We start from the raw sequence: 23,172 nt of genomic DNA on the forward strand, positions 1-23,172 counted from the left end.
CATGCCATTTGGAATTGCATTTTTATAACATGATGAAAGAGGGCTAAGAATTTTACTTTGTAAATGATGATATATGCTTTTGAAGGGAGGAACTAAGCAATAGGATCCTTTGAATCACCTTTTTTTTAAATTTAAATTCAATTAGCCAAAGTATAGTATATCATTAGTTTTTGATATAATGTTCTGTGATTCATTAGTTGACTATAACACCCAATGCTCATCATGTCACATGCCCTCCCATCACCCAGTTACCCCATCCCCCCACCCACCTCCATTTTAAATAGATGATTGAAAAGAACTAGGGCCATTCCTGAGAAGGCAGAATAAATAGCCAGCTATATGACTTGAAATGACTCTCTGTCCCTATATTTCTCCTTATGCCTGAAATAGTCTGCTCTCATGAGGGTCACTGCTTTGGGTTAAGGTATTATCTACAGGAAAAGGGCAGATGCAGTGATAAAATAGTAAAATTGGAGAATGGACTGGACTCGGAGTTAGGAAGCTGTTTTAATCTTATCCTTGATGTGTTTGTTACACATTTATTCTCTCTGGGCCTGTTTCCCAGATATTAAAAATGAGGTGGTATTGGGTGAACTAGCGTAAAAGCCCTAAAGAACTGAAGGTCCCCCAAACTGTTTTTGAGTAGAGTGACATATTAACACCAATTAGTTTGTTAGATTAACTCACTCTCAAGAAGACTGTTTTGATTTGGTGAGGTTGCTTGGCTGGCTCACTCAGTAGAGCACATGACTCTTGATCCTGGGGTTGTGAGTTTAAGTCCCATGTTGGGTATAGAAATTACTTTTAAAAATTTTTAAATTAAAAAAAAAAGAATATTTCAATTTGGGGATTTCAGATCTAAACCAATACCATCCAGTAGAGATATAATGCAAACCATGTATCTAATCTTAAATTTTCTAATAGCTACATTTAAAAATTAAAGGAAACATGTGGAATTTATTATAATAATTTTAAATTATATCCAAAGAAGCCTAATACATGAGTAGAACCAATTTCTAGTCTTCCAAATAATGCTGTGCTGAAAATTCTTATAGCAAACATCTCTTGGTTTGCATATGCTTTTTTCCTAATAGTTCCAGAAATAAAATTTTAAAAAACATTTTACATTTCCATTGTAAGTCTATTGAGTCATTTTAAACTAGATACACCTAAGGAATCTCAACAGACTGTTCCAGCACCCCACCCCAAAGCACCACAGATCAGGTGCTTAAGTTTTTAAAACTCAAAAGCAAAAGAAAAAGATTCTTCTAGAATATAATAGGAAAAAATCTAATGTAGTTATTAGACAGAGATAAAGTACTCCAGGTAAAAATAAAAAAGCAAAACCAAAATATACAACCTCTTTTCACTGTTCTGATTTCAGAGATTAGCCCAGGAAAAGTATCCAAAATATTATCATTGTAACATGTAATCAATATAAAATATTAAGATATTTTATGTTCTTTTTTCTCACTGAGTCCTCAGACTTTAGTGCTTATTTTCTTTATTTCTTTTTTTAAAGATTTTATTTAAGAGCACACAAGCAGGGAGAATGGCAAGCAGAGGGAGAAGTAGGCTACCCACTGAGCAAGGAACCCAGTGCAGGACTCAATCCCAGGACCCTGGGATCATGACCTGAATGGAGATAGACACTTAACCAACTGAGCCACCCTGGCATCCCTAGTATTTATTTTCCACTTATGACATATGTCAATGCAGACTAGCCACATTCCACATGTTCTGTAGCTACCTAAGGCTAAAGGCTATTGTAGAGGCTTACCCATCAATAAAACTGTGCAATTTGCTTAAAAGTCAGGGAAGGATTAGGAGGTCAGATAACAGGCCTGGATAGACTTTATGGTTAATTAAAGAGGTGGAAAGTGAGCTGATAGGCAGCTGTTGTGTATCTGTAAAGCTTTAGGATGGTTTACAAGTGATTTCCATTCTGATTTAGCACTGTCTACTGCTGTACAGTAGTTTAATATTTTGATTATTACATTTGGTTGGGAATACAATAAAGAGGGGGCCTTTCTGGTGTGAATGATGTTGCCTATAACCTTTTAGTGTTCTTTTTCATATCAGTAACTTTTGAAATAGGAGAAAACCAAGTATGTTTCCCTCACAAACAAAGTTCTCATGCAAACAATATGAATCACCTCCTTTCTGGTTTCTGTAGACTTTTTGGCAAATGCCCCTCCCAATCTCATCTGTTAGTTTGCTGACTGCTGGTGCTGAATACTTTTCCTGGGCTAATCTCTGAAATCAGAACAGTGAAAAGAGGTTGTATATTTTGGTTTTGCTTTTTTATTTTTACCTGGAGTACTTTATCTCTAATAACTACATTAGATTTTTTCCTATTATATTCTAGAAGAATCTTTTTCTTTTGCTTTTGAGTTTTAAAAACTTAAGCACCTGATCTGTGGTGCTTTGGGGTGGGGTGCTGGAACAGTCTGTTGAGATTCCTTAGGTGTATCTAGTTTAAAATGACTCAATAGACTTACAATGGAAATGTAAAATGTTTTTTAAAATTTTATTTCTGGAACTATTAGGAAAAAAGCATATGCAAACCAAGAGATGTTTGCTATAAGAATTTTCAGCACAGCATTATTTGGAAGACTAGAAATTGGTTCTACTCATGTATTAGGCTTCTTTTAGGAGTACTCAGTAATTTGTCCACTTGTGTTCTTCCTTGAGATATGGCTCATACACACCAAGGAATGTATAAGGTGCTTTCTTTTTCTTTAATGATTTTATTTGTTTATTTATTTATTTATTTATTGACTGAGAGAAGGAGAAGCAGGCTTCCTGCTTAGCAGTGAGCCCAATGCAAGGCCCTACCCCAGGACCCTGGGATCATGACCTGAGCCGAAGGCAGACACTTCACAACTGAGCCACTCAGGCACCCCTACAAGGTGCTTGCAAAGCAGGTATTTTTCCCTGATGAGATCTGGCCTTTGGCAAAATTGTGAAATCATGGCTTGTTTTCCCATTTCCCTTCAGTGCCCTATGTGGAACTTGAGACCTGCAGGAATCAAGGGACTTAGCCAAGATCCTATAGCTCAGTATTTTGACTCCACTGTTTGGAAGATGCTTTAAAGACAGGCTCAAAACTGGGCATAAAACTAGTAAGATGGTAACTTATGGTACTTCCCTTAAAGCAACATTGGAACTGAGAATACACAAAGTGTAAAAATGCTTTTAAATCAAAGCAATTAACAAATCTCAGGAATGAAATGTCATGGAAGACTAGTGGGGAAGGTAGTTTAAAGTCAAGGATTTTCAAAACCTCCTCAAATCCTACTTTTTATTTTTCCTTATTAAAGATTTTTATTTATTTATTTGATATTTATTCATCTATTTATTTATTTATTTCATTACTTTATTCATTCATTTATTTATTTATTTTATATATTTGAATATTTATTTATTTATTTATTTGACATTAATATTTGATATTTATTTATTATTTATTTTTTTATAAAGATTTTATTTATTTATTTGATATTTATTTGTTTATGAATTTTTATTTATTTATTTATTTATTATTTGATATTTATTTATTTGATCACAAGTAGGCAGAGAGGCAGGCATGCAGAGAGAGAAGGAAAAGCAGTCTCCCCGCTGAGCAGAGAGCCCGATGTCACAAGCTGTAGTGAAGACTCGGTAATGTGCTGCTGAGGGATACCTTGTATGATTTTAGGGAATTGCAGTATAATCAGAAGCATTAACAAGATAATAAACCAAAAGACTAAGAGCATGGCTTTTATAAAAATGTTGTCATAACAAATTAAATTTTGTTTTAGATGAGTTCCATAAGGAAAATTCTAGTGAGAGACAAATTTCTATTCCACAAGAGTTAAATTTAGTCATTTGTCCAGATAAGTACTATTTCTCTAGCTCAAATTACTTAGCTTGGGTATGTAGAAACTTGACTTCACATCCCTCTGTTTTAAAGGACAGTCTTTTCCATTTTTTTAATAGCAAACTTTTTAATCTTATTAATCCAGAATGAATTTTCTTCTGTAGTTAACTTTAGCCTTGGCTGCTGTCAAAACCCTTACACAAGGCCAAACTGTGTGGGGCCATTGGGAATAGGCATAACTGGGGTTCCAGAGCCAGAAGCATTGTGGATGCCAGTTCTCTGTAAGATTGCCGCTTTGGTGGGTTGGAACTAAACAATTCATTTCTTGAAATTTTCCACCGAGAAAGCAAAATGCATACTTTACGGACTTTTAAATTAAAAATCTTGAGTTTAATTTTTTTAAAGAGATAGAAGTCTGTATACTAATACAGACTGGGTTTATAGAAAGGGTTTTGAGAGCTAAGAAAACAAAGTTAAAGAATGAGAGAGGTAGCAGTGTTTTAAAAATTATTTCTTACCAGGAATCAGGAATATTCTCCTTAACAACCCAAATATTTTCCTTTTCCACAAAGATGGAGAAGTTTACCACACAGATAAAAAGCATTGCAGGGAATCTGCCTCCCCAGTGCTGGCAGCCAGGCAGGCCCTGAGGAGAGCAGTAGCAGGACCAGGATTTGTTGGGTGGGGGTCCAGGTCCACTGATGGCCATTCAGCTCTACTTTCTCTCTAAAAGGCCCCCAGAAGAGCTGTTCAGGGGCAGGGAAATAGGGTTGAGTTGCCACCTGGCAAAGACCAAATGCCAAAGGCAAAACAATGGAAACAATAAAGCTCTGTACAAATCAAGTCCTTTTTATATATAGTAGAGCATTTTGATCCTTCTCTTATATTATTATACAAAAGCAAGCTTTTTAAAGTTGTTTTGTTTTGTTTTGTTTTTTAGATTTTATTTATTTGGCAGACGGAGATCACAAGTGGGCAGAGAGGCAGGCGGGAGGCAGGGGGAGGGTTGATAGGGAGCAGGCTCCCCACTGAACAGAGAGCCCAATTCTGGGCTAGATCTCAGGACCCTGAGATCATGACCTGAGCCGAATACAGAGGCCCAACCCTCTGAGCCACCCATTTTAAAGTGTTTAAAATAGAAGCCACAAAGTTTATTTAAAGAGTGATAGAGCTGAGAGGTAGACTGAAATGAAAAAATGGAATTCACATTTCCTCGGATTTTCCCAGTCATTAAGTGTCTGCCTTCTGCTCAGGTCCTGATCCCAGGGTCCTGGGATCGAGCCCTGCATTGGGCTCCCTGGTCAGCAGGAAGCCTGCTTCTTCCTTTCCCACTCCTCCTGTGTGCCCTCTCTCGCTGTCTCTCTCTGTCAAATAAATAAACAAAACCTTAAAAAAATGTATATATTTGCTATATTTAGGCAGTGGGTTATTATGCAGAAGCCTAATATGGGAGTAGCATAAGGGGAAAAATTTCCTTTAAAATTTTCTTTTTATTTTTTTTTTTTTTTTTTTTTTTTTTTAATTTTTTATTTTTTATAAACATATATTTTTATCCCCAGGGGTACAGGTCTGTGAATCACCAGGTTTACACACTTCACAGCACTCACCAAATCACATACCCTCCCCAATGTCCATAATCCCACCCCCTTCTCCCAAACCCCCTCCCGCCCGGCAACCCTCAGTTTGTTTTGTGAGATTAAGAGTCACTTATGGTTTGTCTCCCTCCCAATCCCATCTTGTTTCATTTATTCTTCTACCCACTTAAGCCTCCATGTTGCATCACCACTTCCTCATATCAGGGAGATCATATGATAGTTGTCTTTCTCTGCTTGACTTATTTCGCTAAGCATGATACGCTCTAGTTCCATCCATGTTGTTGCAAATGGCAAGATTTCATTTCTTTTGATGGCTGCATAGTATTCCATTGTGTATATATACCACATCTTCTTGATCCATTCATCTGTTGATGGACATCTAGGTTCTTTCCATAGTTTGGCTATTGTGGACATTGCTGCTATAAACATTCGGGTGCATGTGTCCCTTTGGATCACTACATTTGTATCTTTAGGGTAAATACCCAATAGTGCAATTGCTGGGTCATAGGGCAGTTCTATTTTCAACATTTTGAGGAACCTCCATGCTGTTTTCCAGAGTGGCTGCACCAGCTTGCATTCCCACCAACAGTGTAGGAGGGTTCCCCTTTCTCCGCATCCTCGCCAGCATCTGTCATTTCCTGACTTGTTGATTTTAGCCATTCTGACTGGTGTGAGGTGATATCTCATTGTGGTTTTGATTTGTATTTCCCTGATGCCGAGTGATATGGAGCACTTTTTCATGTGTCTGTTCGCCATCTGGATGTCTTCTTTGCAGAAATGTCTGTTCATGTCTTCTGCCCATTTCTTGATTGGATTATTTGTTCTTTGGGTATTGAGTTTGCTAAGTTCTTTATAGATTCTGGACACTAGTCCTTTATCTGATATGTCGTTTGCAAATATCTTCTCCCATTCTGTCAGTTGTCTTTTGATTTTGTTAACTGTTTCCTTTGCTGTGCAAAAGCTTTTGATCTTGATGAAATCCCAGTAGTTCATTTTTTTCCTTGCTTCCCTTGCCTTTTGCGTTGTTCCTAGGAAGATGTTGCTGCGGCAGAGGTCGAAGAGGTTGCTGCCCGTGTTCTCCTCAAGGATTTTGATGGATTCCTTTCGTACATTGAGGTCCTTCATCCATTTTGAGTCTATTTTTGTGTGTGGTGTAAGGAAATGGTCCAATTTCATTTTTCTGCATGTGGCTGTCCAATTTTCCCAGCACCATTTATTGAAAAGGCTGTCTTTTTTCCATTGGACATTCTTTCCTGCTTTGTCGAAGATTAGTTGACCATAGATTTGAGGGTCTATTTCTGGGCTCTCTATTCTGTTCCATTGATCTATGTGTCTGTTTTTGTGCCAGTACCATGCTGTCTTGATGATGACAGCTTTGTAATAGAGCTTGAAGTCCGGAATTGTGATGCCACCAACGTTGGCTTTCTTTTTCAATATCCCTTTGGCTATTCGAGGTCTTTTCTGGTTCCATATAAATTTTAGAATTATTTGTTCCATTTCTTTGAAAAAGATGGATGGTACTTTGATAGGAATTGCATTAAATGTGTAGATTGCTTTAGGTAGCATAGACATTTTCACAATATTTATTCTTCCAATCCAGGAGCATGGAACATTTTTCCATTTCTTTGTGTCTTCCTCAATTTCTTTCATGAGTACTTTATAGTTTTCTGAGTATAGATTCTGTGTCTCTTTGGTTAGGTTTATTCCTAGGTATCTTATGGTTTTGGATGCAATTGTAAATGGGATTGACTCCTTAATATCTCTTTCTTCTGTCTTGCTGTTGGTGTAGAGAAATGCAACTGATTTCTGTGCATTGATTTTATATCCTGACACTTTACTGAATTCCTGTATAAGTTCTAGCATAAAATTTTCTTTTTAAAAATGTAAATCCTAAGGGGTGCGTGGGTGGCTCAGTGAGTTAAAGCCTCTGCCTTCAGCTCAGGTCATGCTCCCAAGGTCCTGGGATTGAGCCCTGAATCGGGCTCTTTGCTCGGCAGCGAGCCTGCTTCCCTTCCTCTCTCTCTGCCTGCCTCTCTGCTTGCTTGTGATCTCTGTCTGTCAAATAAATAATAAATAAAATCTTTTTAAAAAAATGTAAATCCTAGCATAGCTTTTAGGTAAGAACTTCCAGAAAGCTGCGTTGGTTGTAATTGCTTCTTCAACTTACTAGGTAGTGGTAGATGAGCCAGCTTGTCAAGGAGAAAGTCTACAGATCAATTCTGCCGCCATTCCATACAATGCAAAATGGAGACGAACAGTCTTTACTTGAATAAGCAGTTACTTCAAGACTTCCTTCCTGTATTGATTGCTTCTTTTTATTTTTTAGTTTGTATCCCAGTGTAGAAATCTAAGAGCAAAAGCATTTTACTCTGTACATGACATTATTGGTTTCTTCTCATTTCATTTTGAAATGACCTTTTACCCTTCCTGCATGAGAAAGGGGAATGTCAGGAGGAAATGTATTCAGGATCTGATTGCTAGAGCAGTAAGGTCTGAATGCAAATGGCAATACCAAATTAAAATTGTCTGCACAATGTTATTTTCATTCAAGGTGTTACTATTGTATTCACATATCAGAAATAAAAAAAAGATAGTATACTCTTAGCTGAAATAAATGGTATGCAGGGCTCAAGAAAAGAAACTATTCAGTCAGATGCATGTATATTTATATGTGGATGTGATTAAACTTCTTTTCAAATAATAGCAATAGTTAGATTGTTTTTTCCTTTTTCTGGTTTTGTTTTTGTTTCTTTTAGTAGGTAGTTAACATTCAACCTAAGCAATACCTTGCTTGCCTTAGACATGGGGTTTTCCATTCCTCCCTAGCAGGCATTGCTACTAGTGAAAAGGAATATTTTTTTTTTTACATATTGAGAAGCACTGTTAAGGGTAATTAAGGACCAACTTTTTAATAAATGAATATGGCAAAACAAAAAGATAGTCAAGAGGTTACAGACTGAAGAAGGAATTTTATTTTAGCAGAAAAAGCCTTTTATCATTTGAATTTTCTTTGGCTCTTGATGGTCACAGAAGGTTTCATGAAAATAGCAAATCTTAAAATGAAATTAAAGGAGAAACCTTGCTGAATGGACAAAGCCACTAAAACAATGTTTTGACACTTTTCTGTAGGGAGTAACTATTGGACTTGGATTTGGTAAAATCCCATCTCAAATTGTTTTGATAGTGGCATAAGATTACACAGTTACCCTGCTAGAAATCTATTCACACTGTTGGAGAATTCCTAATGAAGGAAGCTAAGCATACAACTACCAAATTTTCTAGAATTGATTTGAGAATGAATCAACAGAGACTAAGACAAAAATTTTTTTTTTAAGATTTTTATTTATTTGACAGACAGTGATCACAAGCAGGCAGAGAGGCAGGCAGAGAGAAAGGAAGGGAAGCAGGCTCCCTGCTGAGCAGAGAGCCCGTTGTGGGGCTCGATCCCAGGGCTCTGGGATCATGACCTGAGCCGAAGGCAGAGGCTTTAACCTGCTGAGCCACCCAGGCACCCCTAAGACAAGATTTTTAATAACTTGGCCAAAGACAGCAAACTGAGGTACATCTTATTCTCAAATTTTCTTTGGTCTTCTTAATGAAAGAAATATACCTGAAAGTGCTACATAACAAAGAATGAATAACAATTTAGGAAATAAACAAATGCCATACTTACACTGGCAGTGTCAGCAGCAGGCCACCTGACCTCAAGACCATAATACTTTTCACTCATTTTTCATATTCCATATCAATTTTAACTTGCCCTACCTGGAGTATGTTAATTATGTTAATTCTTGAGTAGTGATTACTTTGTGGCATGAAATTATATTAACTAACACATTCATTTTTTTGTTGTTTCTTCTTCCCTTTGTTAACAATCTGGTTATGAACATTATTGTCAGAGCAAAGGTATAATATTTTAATACTGTTATTTGTTTACTATCAATAGCAGATTCCTTCCTGTATTAATAGTGATAAGGCTACTACACTCAGACCCAGGGAGTCCAGTTTCTTCAGTTAGTATTGAAGTATTTACCGAAGAGTAAATGTGATCCCGATACATTACATGTAAGTTACATGTAGGAATGATCAGGCAGAGAAATGCAGATATAAATACCATTGAAAAATTATTATCTTTACAATGGATGCTTTTGTTGGAAGGTAAATGTAGAAGCTCCTCCTCATGTCAAAATGAGATCTAGTAACTATCCAAATAAAGAACCACCATAGTCTGTGTACAGCGATCCCATTTCTTAATTTATTTTTAAGCTCAAATTGGGTAGTAGAAATTGGGTCTTCATTTACTGCTATATGAGATGCTCAGAAATATGTCTATGTTTTAGGAACCTCAAAAATGTGATATAAACTACTTTCTCTGCAGATAGAGAGAACCCCTGTTCTGTTTTGTTTTTAGTTTTTAAATTTTATTTATTTTTAAAGAGAGGGCACATGTGTGCACAAGCTGGTGGGGAGGGGCAAAGGGGGAGAAAGAGAATCTCAAGCAGGCTTCACACTCAGTGTGAGCCCCAAGCAAGACTCAGTCCCACAGCCCTGAGATCATGACTTGAGCTGAAATCAAGAGTCAGATGCTTAACAGACTGAGCCATCCAGGCACCCCAAGGGAACCTGTGTTTTAAGCACAGCAGCCTGCCTGTCATTGTACTGTGCTGGGTTTGCCCTGTATGTCATCACAATGATTGTGGTCAAGTAGATATAAACATGGGAAGAATATGAACAAGTCTTTGATGAGTAGAGGCTCATATGCCTCAGTATTGCTCCACAGGGTCAGCCCTCCATGTTGTTCTGGAAAACATGGGAATGGTAGAACACTGAAGATTTAAGTGTGTCCCATGGGTCACTGACTTAGGACTTCATCAGGCATTTACTTCTGTGTTTATATATGTGTTATTTTAATTTTCTACAATTTTCCATATTGAGAGTTCAAAATACATGAAGTTTTATTGAGAAATTTTATTTTTTCATGTTTGTTCCCTCTTTCCACTCATACATTCAACATTTATTCAGTGTTTTCTCTGTGCAAAAAGCAAAGTCCTTAACCTCATGTGATTACATTCTAGTATTATCAAGAGAAAGAGAAAGAATTTTTTATAAGGAAAATTTAAGTCTGATAGAAGTACTAAGGAGAAAAATAAAGCAGTGAACAGCAGTAAAAGTGGGCACTGCAATTTCTAGGCCATTTTAAGGAGTTGAAGTTGGGAAGGATTTCTAAGAATGAGAAACCACTGAAGAATTTTGAGCAGAGCTGACATGCTCTAACTTATTTTAATATCCATTCATGATAAAAACTTGGAACAAAGTAGCTATGTAGGAAATATACTTCAACTTAATAAAGACCATATATGATAAACACACACCTGACATGATACTCAGGGGTGAGAAACTGAAAGCTTTTCCTCTAAGATCAGGAATAAGACAAGGATTCTAAGTCTTGCCACATTATTCTACACAGAAGTTCTAACTACATCAGTCAAAGAAAAGAAATAAAAGGCTTCTAAGTTGGTAAAAAAAAGAAGTGAAACTGTCACTATTTGCAGATGACATGATACTATATATAGAAAACCATAAAAATGCTACTGAAACAATACTGGATCCAATAAATGATTTCAGTAAAGTTTTGGGTACAAAATTAATACACAAAAAATCCATTTTGCTTACCAGAAAGAGAATTTAAAAAAAAAAACAAAAAACAAAAAACTCCCAGTTGCCCAGATTACATCAAAAAGACTAATATAAAATAACTAAGAATAAATTTAACCAAGGACAGGAAAGATCTGTACTCTGAAAGCTATAAGACATCTATGAAAGAAATTGATGCAAATAAGATATGGAATGCTCATGGATTGGAAGAATTGTTAAAGAATTGTTAAAATGTCTGTATTACCCAATGCAGTCTACAGATACAATGAATTCCTTACTGGAATACCAACAACATTTTTCACAGGACTAGAACAAATAATAATAAAATTTTATAAGGTACCAGAAAAGACCCCAAATGGCCAAAGCAATCTTGAGAAATAACAAAGCTTGGAGGTATTACAGTCCCAGATTTCAGGTATTATAGTCCCAGATTTCCCAGCTTACTACAAAGCTGTAGTAAGCAAAATAGTGTGGTACTGACACAAAATAGACACACAGATCAATGAAGAGAATAGAGAGCTTATAAATAAACCCATGCTTGCATGATCAATTAATCTTCAACAAAGGAGACAAGAGTATACAATGGGGAAAAGACCGTCTTTTCAATAAATGAATTTGGAAAAACTGGACAAGTACATACCAAAAAATGAAGCTGGACCAGTTTCTTACACTGTATACAAAATGAAAACCTAAATGTAGTAACTGAGATCATAAAGCTCCCAAAAGAAAACACAGGATTTAGCAACATTTTTTTAATATGTTTACTCAGGCAAGGAAAACTAAAGCAAAAATACCTTTACCAAAATAAAAAGCTTTTGCACAGCCAAAGGAAATCATCAACAAAATGAAAAGAATGGGAGAAGATATTTGCAAATGATATATCCAATAAGTGGTTAAAGTCCAAAATATGTAAGAACACATACAACTTATCACACACACACACACACACACACACACATATACACACACACAATTTTTTTTCTTTTAAACAGTGGGCAGAAGACCTGAATAGACATTTTTCCAAAGAAGACATATACATGCCAATGGACACATGAAAGTGTTCCACATCATTAATCATCAGGGAAATACTAATAGAAACCACAAAGAGGTATTACCTACACATCAGTCAGAATAGCTAGTATCAAAAAGATGAGAAATAACAGGTATTGGTGAGGATGTAGAGAGAAGGGAACCCTCCTATACTGCTGGCTAATGGGAATGAAAACTGGTGCAGCCACTATGGAAAACAGTATGGAGTTTCCTAAGAAAACAAAAGCACTATTTGAAGATATATGCACCCCTATGTTTATTGGAGCATTATTTACAATAGCCAAGGTGTGGAATCAACCTAAGTGCCCACTAACTAATGAGTGGATAAAGAAGATGTATATACAATGGAATATCACTCAACCATAAAAAAAAAAGATTGAGATCTTGCCATTTGTGACAATATAGATGGACCTAGAGGGTATTATGTTAAGTAAAATAAGTCAGAGACACCATCATTTTTATGTGGAATTTAAGAAGCAAAACAAAAGAACAAACAACAGAAAAAGAATCCTAAATATAGAGAAAAACTGGTGGTTGCCTGATGGATAAGGGGTGCAGGGATGGGTGATATAGGTGAAAGGGATTAGGAGGTACAAACAAGTTATAAAATCATAAGTCATTAGAATACAAAGTACAACAGAGGGAATATAGTCAATAAGATGATGTAACTTTGGTGACAGATGTTAACAATACTGAAATTACAGTGAGCATTTAGTAATATATATAAGTATCAAATTGTTATGTTGTACAACTGAAACTAATATTGTATGTCAGCTATACTTTAAAAATAAATTTTAAAAAGCTAAGCTAAAGCTAGTGTATAAGCCAAGCAGAGAATCAACAGGGACTATATTTATAAATTGCTTTTAAACTAGCTGATACCCGTTTAGAGAAAAAATAGTTATGATCATGTTCAAATGGTAAATGTTGGCCAAAGAATTGGTATATGGTAGTGTGTAGTCACTGTTGCTGTCTTTGGATCATTTTACTAAAGGTGGTTCATACTGAGAGTAATTCTTCCTGTACTTCAGTCTTGCCACCAAGGCAGTGTAGAGACAGATTAAAATAATTAATTTTTAGAACAAATAGGACTTTAGAACTAGTATACCCTTTGGGTATTGTTTAGTTCAGTCCCCTGATTTTACTGATGCATTGACTAATGTGTAATGTTGATGACATGACATTTTTTATTAGGAAATGCCCTTATTAAGCCCTTCAGTTACTATGAGATAAGCTTAGTATTTTGTTGTTTTACTTTATTACTTGATTAAAATTGGAATGTATATCAGTTAGTAATGCTTTCAGCTGCATTTGACAGTGCCTGATGAACAGTGGCTTAAACCCTACAAATATTTATTATTCATACTAAAAAGATATTCAGAGATAGTAAGGAATCTTAGAGTTGGATCCAGCCCATTGTATCATCAAGAACCCATTTTTTCTGTCTTTCCATTTTTCTTGAAGTTAGCATCTGGTCCTTCTGTCTTTCTGCCTGCAGCTCTGACTGTGTCATGGCCTGCAGTTCAACCAGTCATATCCATGTCAAGGAAGAAATAGAAGTGAAAGAGGGCTTATACCAGTAATTTCTCCTCTAAAGCCTGGCCTCTTTACCAGAAAGCAAAATCACTTTCCCAGAAGCTCCCCAATAGATTTCTCCTTACATCTCATTGGCAAGACTATCACATGGCCCATCATAGCTGCAAGAGGGGCTGGAAAATGACAGATGTTGGTGAGGATGCGAAGAAAAGGAAACCCTCCTACTATTGGTGGGGATGCAAGCTGGTATAGCCACTCTGGAAAACAATATGGAGGTTCCTCAAAAAGTAGAAAATAGAGCTAACGCTATGACCCAGCAATCACACTACTGGGTATTTATCTCAGAGATACAAATGTAGTGATCCAAAGGGGCATGTGCACCCAAATGTTTATAGCAGCAATGTCCACAATAACCAAACTATGGAAAGAACCTAGATGTCCATCAACAGATGAATTGATAAAAAGGAAGTGGTATATGGAATACTATGCAGTCATCAAAAAATGAAATCTTGCCATTTGCCATGATATGGATGGAACTAGAGGGTATTATGCCAAGCGAAATAAGTCAGAGAAAGACAATTATCATATGATCTCTCTGATATGAGGAATTTGATAGGCAGGGCAGGGGGCCATGGGGAGCAGAAGGGAAAAAAATGAAATGATGGGACTGGGGAGGGAGACAAACCCTAAGAGACTTTTACACTGAGGGGTGCTGGGGTGGGGGTGGGGTAGGGATAGGGTGGCTGGGTTATGGACATTGGGGAGGGTATGTGCTATGGTAAGTGTAAGACTGATGATTCACAGACCTGTACCCCTGAAGCAAATAATATTTATATGTTAATTTAAAGAAAAAAGAGGGGCTGGAAAAGTATTCATGTTTTACAGTGGGAGGAACATTTGTAGTGGGAGGACACAGGAATGGGGGGATTGAGAATGCCTTATTTAATTGACTAAACAAACTATAAGAGTAGTCATCCTAAAATATACATGCCTATATTTTCATATCCAGTGAGGAGATATATCTTAAGACAGTGGGTTCTAGAGTCAGATTTCCTGACTTTAAATCCCATCTTCTTTGCAAACTCTGACTTTGGACTTCTCATTGCCTCTATCTCCTTTACTATAAAATAGGGAAAGTAATGTACTGATTTGGTACATGATTATTGTATTAATGACCTGAAATTAGCCTATGAGCACTTCATGTAAATGTCATTATCATTATCAAGCAAAACTTGGCATCTCCACATAGATACTGGCCAGACCCAGAGCAAGCTTAATTACTAGCCACTTTTTCCCACTTTTTAACAAAACAACTAAAAGAGTAACTTCCAATAACTTCAACATCATAATTATTAACTTAAAATCTCAGTCTAACTTGGAAAAGCCTTAAAATATTTATAGTCAGAGAATCTGCCTGCCTTCGTTGGGATAATTATAACTGACACTTCATTTTGTTTAAAAACAAAAAATACTTTATGCTTTCTATAAATGCTTCATATGTCAAAGCAGTACAGTAAAAGGCTTATTTTGACTAGAATCTATCAAATCAAGAATCTGAGGCCCATCTGTAATTTGCAAGATATATATACATATATTCTGTAGTGACCCAGATAAAAACAAATAAACAAACAAATATCAGTTAGAGTTAGAGAAAAAAAAATTCTGCAGTGTGCTTGTCAGTTATTTTTAGGCAAAGATACACAGAGATAGAATCAAGGAGCCATTTAAAACATAATCGATACTAAGGAAATAATTGATGATGAAAAAAAATTTCATAGTATGAGGAAAATATCAGAATATAATTTGAAGTTTTCTGAGAAACTACAGTATTCTGAGAAATTGGTAATTCTAACAGAAAAGCAATGGTGGGAAACCCAGAGCAGCTTCTAGAAAGTGTTGTGATCTTGTAGGGAACTGGAGAGTAGATTTCACCGTAGACTGATTCCTCAAGTTGAGTCTTTGTAGAATTACAGGGGGTAGGAAAGGGAGTAAATAACCATATCCAAGCTAGGTTCAAGTGAAGGCCTTGGTCATTTGAGGGAAGCTCAGGTGACTGTACCATAGGAGCCACCTAATTGCCCACAACCAGAGGTCATAGCTCCTCACGCTTCTACCATTCTTGTGCCTGGATGTTGAAGAAGCATGATTTTTCCATGCATTTATGAACAGTATACTGACTACCATTCTTCTCTGAATTTCCCTCCAGAAAACCCGTTATGAAATTTATGTCAGCATTCTAAAAGGAGGAGGCAAGGAGCTCCTGAGTAACAATGAAAATGAGGCTGCCGGACTGAAGAAGTCACATTCAAGTCCTTCACTGAATCCGGATTCATCCCCAGTCACAGCCAAGGTTAAGCGTAACGTGTCAGAGAGAAAAGATCACCGACCTGAAACACCAAGCATTAAGCAAAAAGTTACTTAGAATCCATCTGTGACCAGGAAGTACTGGTCATGGAGCAAAATAGAGTTTTTCAAGATCTTTCTGGTAAACCCGTGAATATATTTTTAAACAGTCTGTGACTAAACGGTGCATTAGTAACCTTTTCTATTGTATAGTTTTGTTAGTTTCTGTTCTGATTGTCTCTTTGCTCTTAATTTCTTCGCTTTGGTGATTTTTTTGCTATTTGATGACTAATGCACCTTTTTCGTGAGGGGGAGGGGATCATGATTTCAGAATTAATTGTGTGTCACTTTTCCTTTGGTTTTTTTATTTGCCCTCTGCTCAGTCATTTTATGTATTCTTGAATCAGCTATTACACTTTTTGAAGGTTAAAAAATTTAATTCATTGTGAAACATTTAACTGGACGAACTTGGTAGTTAGCAAATTCTAGCCAGAGTTCATATAAGCCTTTATATGTGAAATCTTGCTCAGTCACAGAAGTGAAATTGAGCACTCACAGAAATTCAGTTAAGAATTACAGTTCTGGGACTCAAGATGTTCCACTGTGATGCAGGTGTGCATACATCTTCGCACTTACTGTTGAGTTGTGACCCTGCTAAAAGCAGGGATAGGAAGTGTGAAGGTCAGAGGACTTGGAGAACCTAAGAAGTGCATTAGCTTCCTTGAAGTGTTGATTACATTTCAGCCAAAGAAGGAAGGAGGGAGTGAAATCTTTTGCCATTGAAGGTTGTGGAAAGACAACACCAAGTTCATTTTGTTTCCTAAAGGGTAGTGGCAATAATCGACTCTTGGGGAGCTGTAGCAGTAGGCATGTGTTTGGTGTGTAGGAAATTGTTACCTCACTCCCAGGGTCTAGACTAGGAATCCAGAATCATCTCTATCATCAATACCCTGTCATTCAGGAATTACGTTATTCAGTCATGGTGTTATTTCCTGTTTATGAAATACTGGGGTCTTCCTAACAAAGTAATGTTGCAAATGGGACCCCTTTTGTTCTTTTTTTAATCAAGACAAAATAAGACAGGAAAAAGTAGCTGCAGTTCAGCAATGCAATGAATACTGATTCTTTAAAATAAATCTGAAAGTAATAAATTGAATGAATTGTGGCTGGAAAACTGAAGAATCTACTGGCTGCCTATGCAAGGTTATTTACTTTATTCTTATCTCAGTCTTTTTGATAGCCAATTCACTCTGCTACTATTGAACTTTTTCCTATAAATAAGTACTTTATTTTAAATCATTATTTTCTACCTACGCAAAATAGTTCTATTAACCTTATAGTAATGAGTCTGTTCCAGTGATGGTACCTTTGCAGTTTACGAGGAGAAACAGCACATTCTCTTATAGAGGAAGAGAAAGTGGAAAATGAGCCCTCTATGAGTTAGAAGTTTCTGATTTTGAAATCCTGAAACTTTGTGATCCTGAGAGCTATAATCTCCATGACTTCAGATCTATTGGAATCACTTTGAATACTCTTTTCCTTCCCATACATATTTGCTCTAGTTCTACTCAGTTTATTAGTTAAAGGTACTATGACCAAAGAATCAGGGACTCTGCATGAATATCATGGTTCTGGTAAATTAGAGAAAACTTGCTGTTAAACCGTGGTGGTTTCTAGTGGCATATTGTTCTGGTATGCCAGCATTATGTATTAACATTTATTTCCTTTACCTCTATAAATGCCCATATTTGCTAGTGCCCAGAAAAGAGAAACCCCATGCTATGGTTGTAGCTGCTTGCTTTGTGATAAATATTTTGCCACCCCTTTGAAAAACTTACTCTAACCCTCTATCTTGTTTACATAAAGGCAATGACTAAATTTATGTTTCAGAACCATAAAACAAACAAGGTAGTTACCAATATGGCCCTGTGTTCCTGATTAATTTCTGTAGCTTCTGACCAAATCCAAGATTTCCACGAGGGAATCATCTTTCTTCCTTAAATCTGAATAATTAACCTGTTTGTTTTCTGCCTAGATATTCATACCAAGCAGAGAGAAATACCTAGACTATGTCATCTCTGAACTTCAATAACTAAAGAAAAGTAAATGAATGTGTTTGTCCACAGTGTGGCTGTGTCTGTGTATATAGAATGTCTCTGTGTATTTTACTTACAGTATATAATAGACATGAAATGGTACCTTGTTGCAGTGTTTCTGACGTTTAGAGTAGTTCTGAAGTGCTCAGTTGGCATCAGCACCACTACAGCATTATGCCTAGTGAATGATTCACTAATGTTAGCCACAGGAACTGCTGTATATGCTAATAGATAAATGAATGAGAAGGACACTTGGAAGCGGCCATATACTATGTTTGCATAGTTTCTCTTTAAAAACAACTGCAAAAGGTTTTTCTGTTAGCCAGGATCCCAGATTGCCCTGACATGATGTTGCCCATCTGCAGGGATGCATTGAGGATACCTCTACCCAGTCTGTTGTCAGTGCACCTAGCAGGCCAAGAGTGTATCCAGTAGGAGGAAAGGGCCCCTGATTTGACTAGATTCTGAATCCTGCCCATAGCCAACCACAATTTCCTTCATGATCATTTCTTTCATGTGGTATCTAGTCAGAAGAAACTGAAGACATTTCCTTTCACAGTTATCCCAAGCCTGCTGCCTTGTTCACAGTACAGGGGACCTCTCCTCCTTTCCCTTTGAAGGTACTCCCCCTCTTCCCATCCCCACTCCTCACCCATACCTCAGCACCAGGAGCCTTGGGATTTCTCTCCATGTGATAAATCATTATTCTCCTTCACATAAATACACTTAATATTATTTTTTGTACAGAAAATCTTGATAGCCATCAGAACACCTTGGTGATAGTCTTGTTGCAAAATTGACCATAGAAGTGGCCCATGTATAAAATCTTTTGAGTGCTTTCAAGATTTGTTCCCCCACCCCGCATGTTGACCTTTCAAGAGATGTCAGAAATCCATTGTTAGCAATCAAACTTAACTACTAGCATGCAGAGTCTTCATTTTATTGCCACGCTATAGCCATTGTTTGAAGTGAGTTTTTAAGAAACATTTTGGTAACTCTTAGCAACGCCTAAATAAACCAAGCAATACTTCATGTATTTTAATTAATCATAAGTAAAACCAATATGTAGGAGACTCCTCTGGTAGAACTGTAGTTCCTATTGATCTTAGGTAAAGAAGGTAGAAAGTAACTGTGCAAGACCCTCTAGGCTTCTTTGTTATCCTAATTCAGAAGATGAGCAGTATGAGGGAATTAATTCTGGAAGAGCAAAATTGGCTGGCTTTCTAACACCAAGCTAGAGGTGGTCTCTAGAGTTTGTATTTCACCCTGTGGCCAAACCACAGAACTTCTGAGGTTGCAGAAGAATTTATATAACCAGCAGTGAAGGAGAGTTTTCTGCTGGCCCTAGCCTGCTACTCCTTCTGATGTAAAGAGCTTGAAAAGCTGTTCTTAGGTAAGGCAGGGCCTGATTTGGTATGAGCTTTAACTCTGCTCTGCCTTTATCCCTAATCATAGACAATGGAAAGAAACTTTACCTTTTAGAAGTTGTCTTACTATCAAGACTTTCTTGGTATAGTTACTTGTTCTTAAGAGTATGAATTCCTTTGGCATCTTTCCTTGTAGTCATCAGTTAGGCTTTTTAAAGCCAGAATTCACAGGGAATTTCAGAGCGTTGTAGGTCCAAGTTTCGGTACATTAGTTCATGGACCCAGTCAAGTTTTCAGCACATTGGTAGCTACCTTCCTTAATTTTAGCAGCGAACAATCTCTTCACTTTTTGAATGACAATTTTTTCCAGTTGTAACAGTAACACTGTTAAGCAAAGAACCAAAGTGGCATCCTAGGACTTATTCAAAGTTTAGTTAATGAATAATAGTGTAACTTTGGGTTTAAATCTGTTTTTCTCAGTCTCTGGGTCTACCTTGCTTGAAATCTTTCTTGCTGTCTCTTCTCCCAGGCCAGGTCAGGCTACTAATTGGCCTCAAGTCAACAGGTATTTCCATCAGCCTTTAACATCTTATACTATCAAGTCACATAGAGGACTTTACAGGTCAGTAGTTCACTACAAAATAATTCCAACAAGTGATAGGGAGGTGCTTTGTCCTCAGATTCCTTTCCAGTGTCTCACTGTTAAAAGGGGGACTAAAGTCGAAAGCCATTGTCATTCTCCTTTTGTACCTGTAGTATCCAAAACCCAAGTGGGCAGTATTCTGCTTCAGACAATAATCCCCATTGCATGCAAAGAGAATATCTTCATAGAGAGAATGTCAGTACATACTTGAATCTGCATGATAGTTTGTTGACTTGAATGCAACAGCAAGAAAATATTGCAATTAAGTTAAGTAATTGTATATACAGTTTCCTTAAATCTCCCTGGCTCATTCTTTGTAATTTATGTGTGTATCTGTAGTATTGCAGGCTTTTGGAGAATATTCATAGAGCTAGTACGTCAGACATCAAAGAAAATGCTTTCTGTCATTGCCAATGTTGTATTGTGGGTATTTATATTGTATGTGTGTATATGTATATGTATCAATGTGTAGACTGTGTATCAGTGTATGGTATATGCATATCAAATTTATTTTTATCTTTAATAACCAGTGTGATATGAAAAGCAAGTAAAAACCTCATAGGATTGATTATATAATACAGTTATTGAGAGTATATATAGTGGTACTGTTTTATTAAACTTAAAATGATATTTTGATTAGATTTTTAATAAGATTGTATGTTTAAAAATTTCATCTAAGATCTTTGAATCACCAGGGCAAAAATGACTCTGAACTAACTTTGTGAAACTATTTCAGTGTACTGTGTATAATACTAATGGGATAGCTCATTATAATTTGCGATATACAGAAGAAAAAAAAACAGGCATCCTATGCAGTCTTAACAACTTCAGTATCCTGAGCACTTAACCATAAAATCAAACTGACAGTTTTGGGCTTATTACAAAATGTGATGCTTTAAAGCACACGTTCTTTATTGTTGTAATTGGTCCAGAAAAATCGAGCTTTCAGAAGAATTGAGTAAGTGCCCACCATATCATTTTTGTGCCTGTGTCTGTTTTACAGTAGTTCAAACCACTCTTCTAGCACCACCTCCTTACCCTCTTTACTTTAAAGAAATATTACAATGTTCAAGTGTATCAGGGCTTCCCAAGATCAGGTACTATATTCTAGGTTTGCAGTTGTACAAATTAGCATCTAGTATCACAAGTAAAAGAATTTTAGGGCAGGCTATGGACCAGGTTAAAACTTTATTTAATATTTTTATACTTAGGTCTCTTCCTGCCTCTCCCCAAAGAAGAGCCACTGGCCTTAGTTGTTTGAGCTTACTGCTTATCTTACAGTGTGTAAATAGATAATTAGAGATTAAATGTGTATTAACCAGCATGTTTGGTGTATTTAAAGCCGCAACTGAGTATGTTTGAGTGAGTGATTGAGTGCAGTATATTTTTAAACATACTGTCTCCTATTCTTTGCATCTGGTTCAGAGAATTGGAGTTGTGGGATGGGAGACTAATATTCAGCTCCAGTCTGCAGTAGTGTGTTGGTAGTTACATTGGAGTTTTTATTCATTCTACAGTTTCAAACTATTTTCGCAAATATATTTCCTAATTTGTTCTTGACGTGCAGTGAACTGGCTCTGTGACTTATCAGCAGGGTCTTTGTTCTGCAAGAGTGTGTTTCTTTCTAAAAATTATAGTGATTTGCAAAAGCATACGTTTGATTCAGAAAGTATATACAAAAGGAGTAGCCAAAATAAAGTTTCATTTTGGGCCTTAATCTTTTGAAATGTTTGGACTTTTAATACAAAGCCATGTAGGTTATAAAGCCAAGTAACCATTTGGTGTGGATAATAATATTCACTGTATAGAGAGTATATATGCACATTGATTTTTAATGCTGTTAGAATACTTTTTTAAGTTATAGGAATGAGACTAATTAGACCAAATTGAAGTTAGGGGGCTTGTTAGGGGAAGTGTGTGAGCTGGTTGCCTTCCATTTAAGGTAGACATACATGTGGTCAGTCCTCTGCTCCTGAGAGATTCAGAACCAGTTTACTGTCCCCTTAGATGTGTAAGGGGAAAGTCTTACACATCTGGGCTCTCACACGTGTACATACACTAGCACACATGTGCACATAGTGAATGTTTTAAGTTGTAGAAACTTAAAACACAAAGGGCCAGAGTGTAAATGAGGTGATGAACCAGAGTGGTGGAAGCTGCATCACAGGAATGTTTTCTAAGGGCTAGGGAGGAGTTTGAGCTCTAGTGTCTGACTTTGAGAAGCATTGGATTTTTAACAAATACGTGAGGACATACTGTCACATCCACCAAATTGAAATCTTTCTTATAATTCACAAGCAGGAGGTCTCCCAAAACCCTTCAGTAGCATGGGGACATTCCAGAAGGCTGATTGATGTTCACTCTTTTCCAGGGTGGCATTGCTGCTTGCCCTGGAGATCATTCCTTTGAGATAGGAACATAAATGGAGCAGCAACAAAGTACTTACCATAGGAGCATTGATGTGAATTGTACACACTCCCTTTTGAGCTGTACTGGTGAGAAGCTCAGATTGAAGTATGCTGAACAGTTAAGCAATGACAGTGAAGATGGAGATTAAAAGAAACTTAGCTAAAATGTATTTTCCTTTGCAGGGTAAAGAGCTAAACTCTCACTAATTGTGTTATAAAAAGCACTTTCTCTTCAATTCCTGAAAATGTTGGTTAGTGGAGAGAAATTTGGGGTTTCACTTGCCATTTCCCTGTGAGCTTGTGTAGATAAGACTTTAGACAGACACTCCCAGGAGAATCCTATTCAGAAAGCTCAGTTAAGGACAGTACTGTAGGTCTGAGGCTCCTTGCTCTGACCCCTGAATACTGGGGCAATACAGAGAGTGATAATATATTCTCTCTGCAAAGCGGAGCTTCTCTTCTGGCCTCCCACTCCACTAGGGCTTCTACTGAGCAGCAAGCACATCCTGGATTTCAGTGCTATTTCCCTAGCTTTGGGAATCAAGCTGTTCTAAGAGGTTGACCCTTCTGAGGAAAGAGATCCATTCAGATTGACTGAGTCACTGGTGGTGACACAT

General features: G+C 36.9%; 1 protein-coding gene across 7 annotated transcripts in view; it reads left to right on the forward strand.

Moving 5' to 3' along the window:
• Positions 1–21,864, forward strand: part of PSD3 (pleckstrin and Sec7 domain containing 3) — a 624,510-nt gene extending 602,646 nt beyond the window's left edge. For all 7 annotated transcript variants that reach the window (XM_004775730.3, XM_004775734.3, XM_004775732.3 and 4 more), the window contains one exon: positions 15,905–21,864. In XM_004775730.3, coding sequence (XP_004775787.1) covers positions 15,905–16,120 — 216 coding nt within the window. In that variant the 3' untranslated portion in view covers positions 16,121–21,864. The remainder of the gene's footprint in view (positions 1–15,904) is intronic.
• Positions 21,865–23,172: the final 1,308 nt, after the last annotated feature.

The sequence above is a fragment of the Mustela putorius genome, unplaced genomic scaffold (assembly GCF_011764305.1).
Source record: "Mustela putorius furo isolate JIRA1106 unplaced genomic scaffold, ASM1176430v1.1 tig00537275_pilon_pilon_pilon, whole genome shotgun sequence".
NCBI classification, from domain to species: domain Eukaryota; kingdom Metazoa; phylum Chordata; class Mammalia; order Carnivora; family Mustelidae; genus Mustela; species Mustela putorius.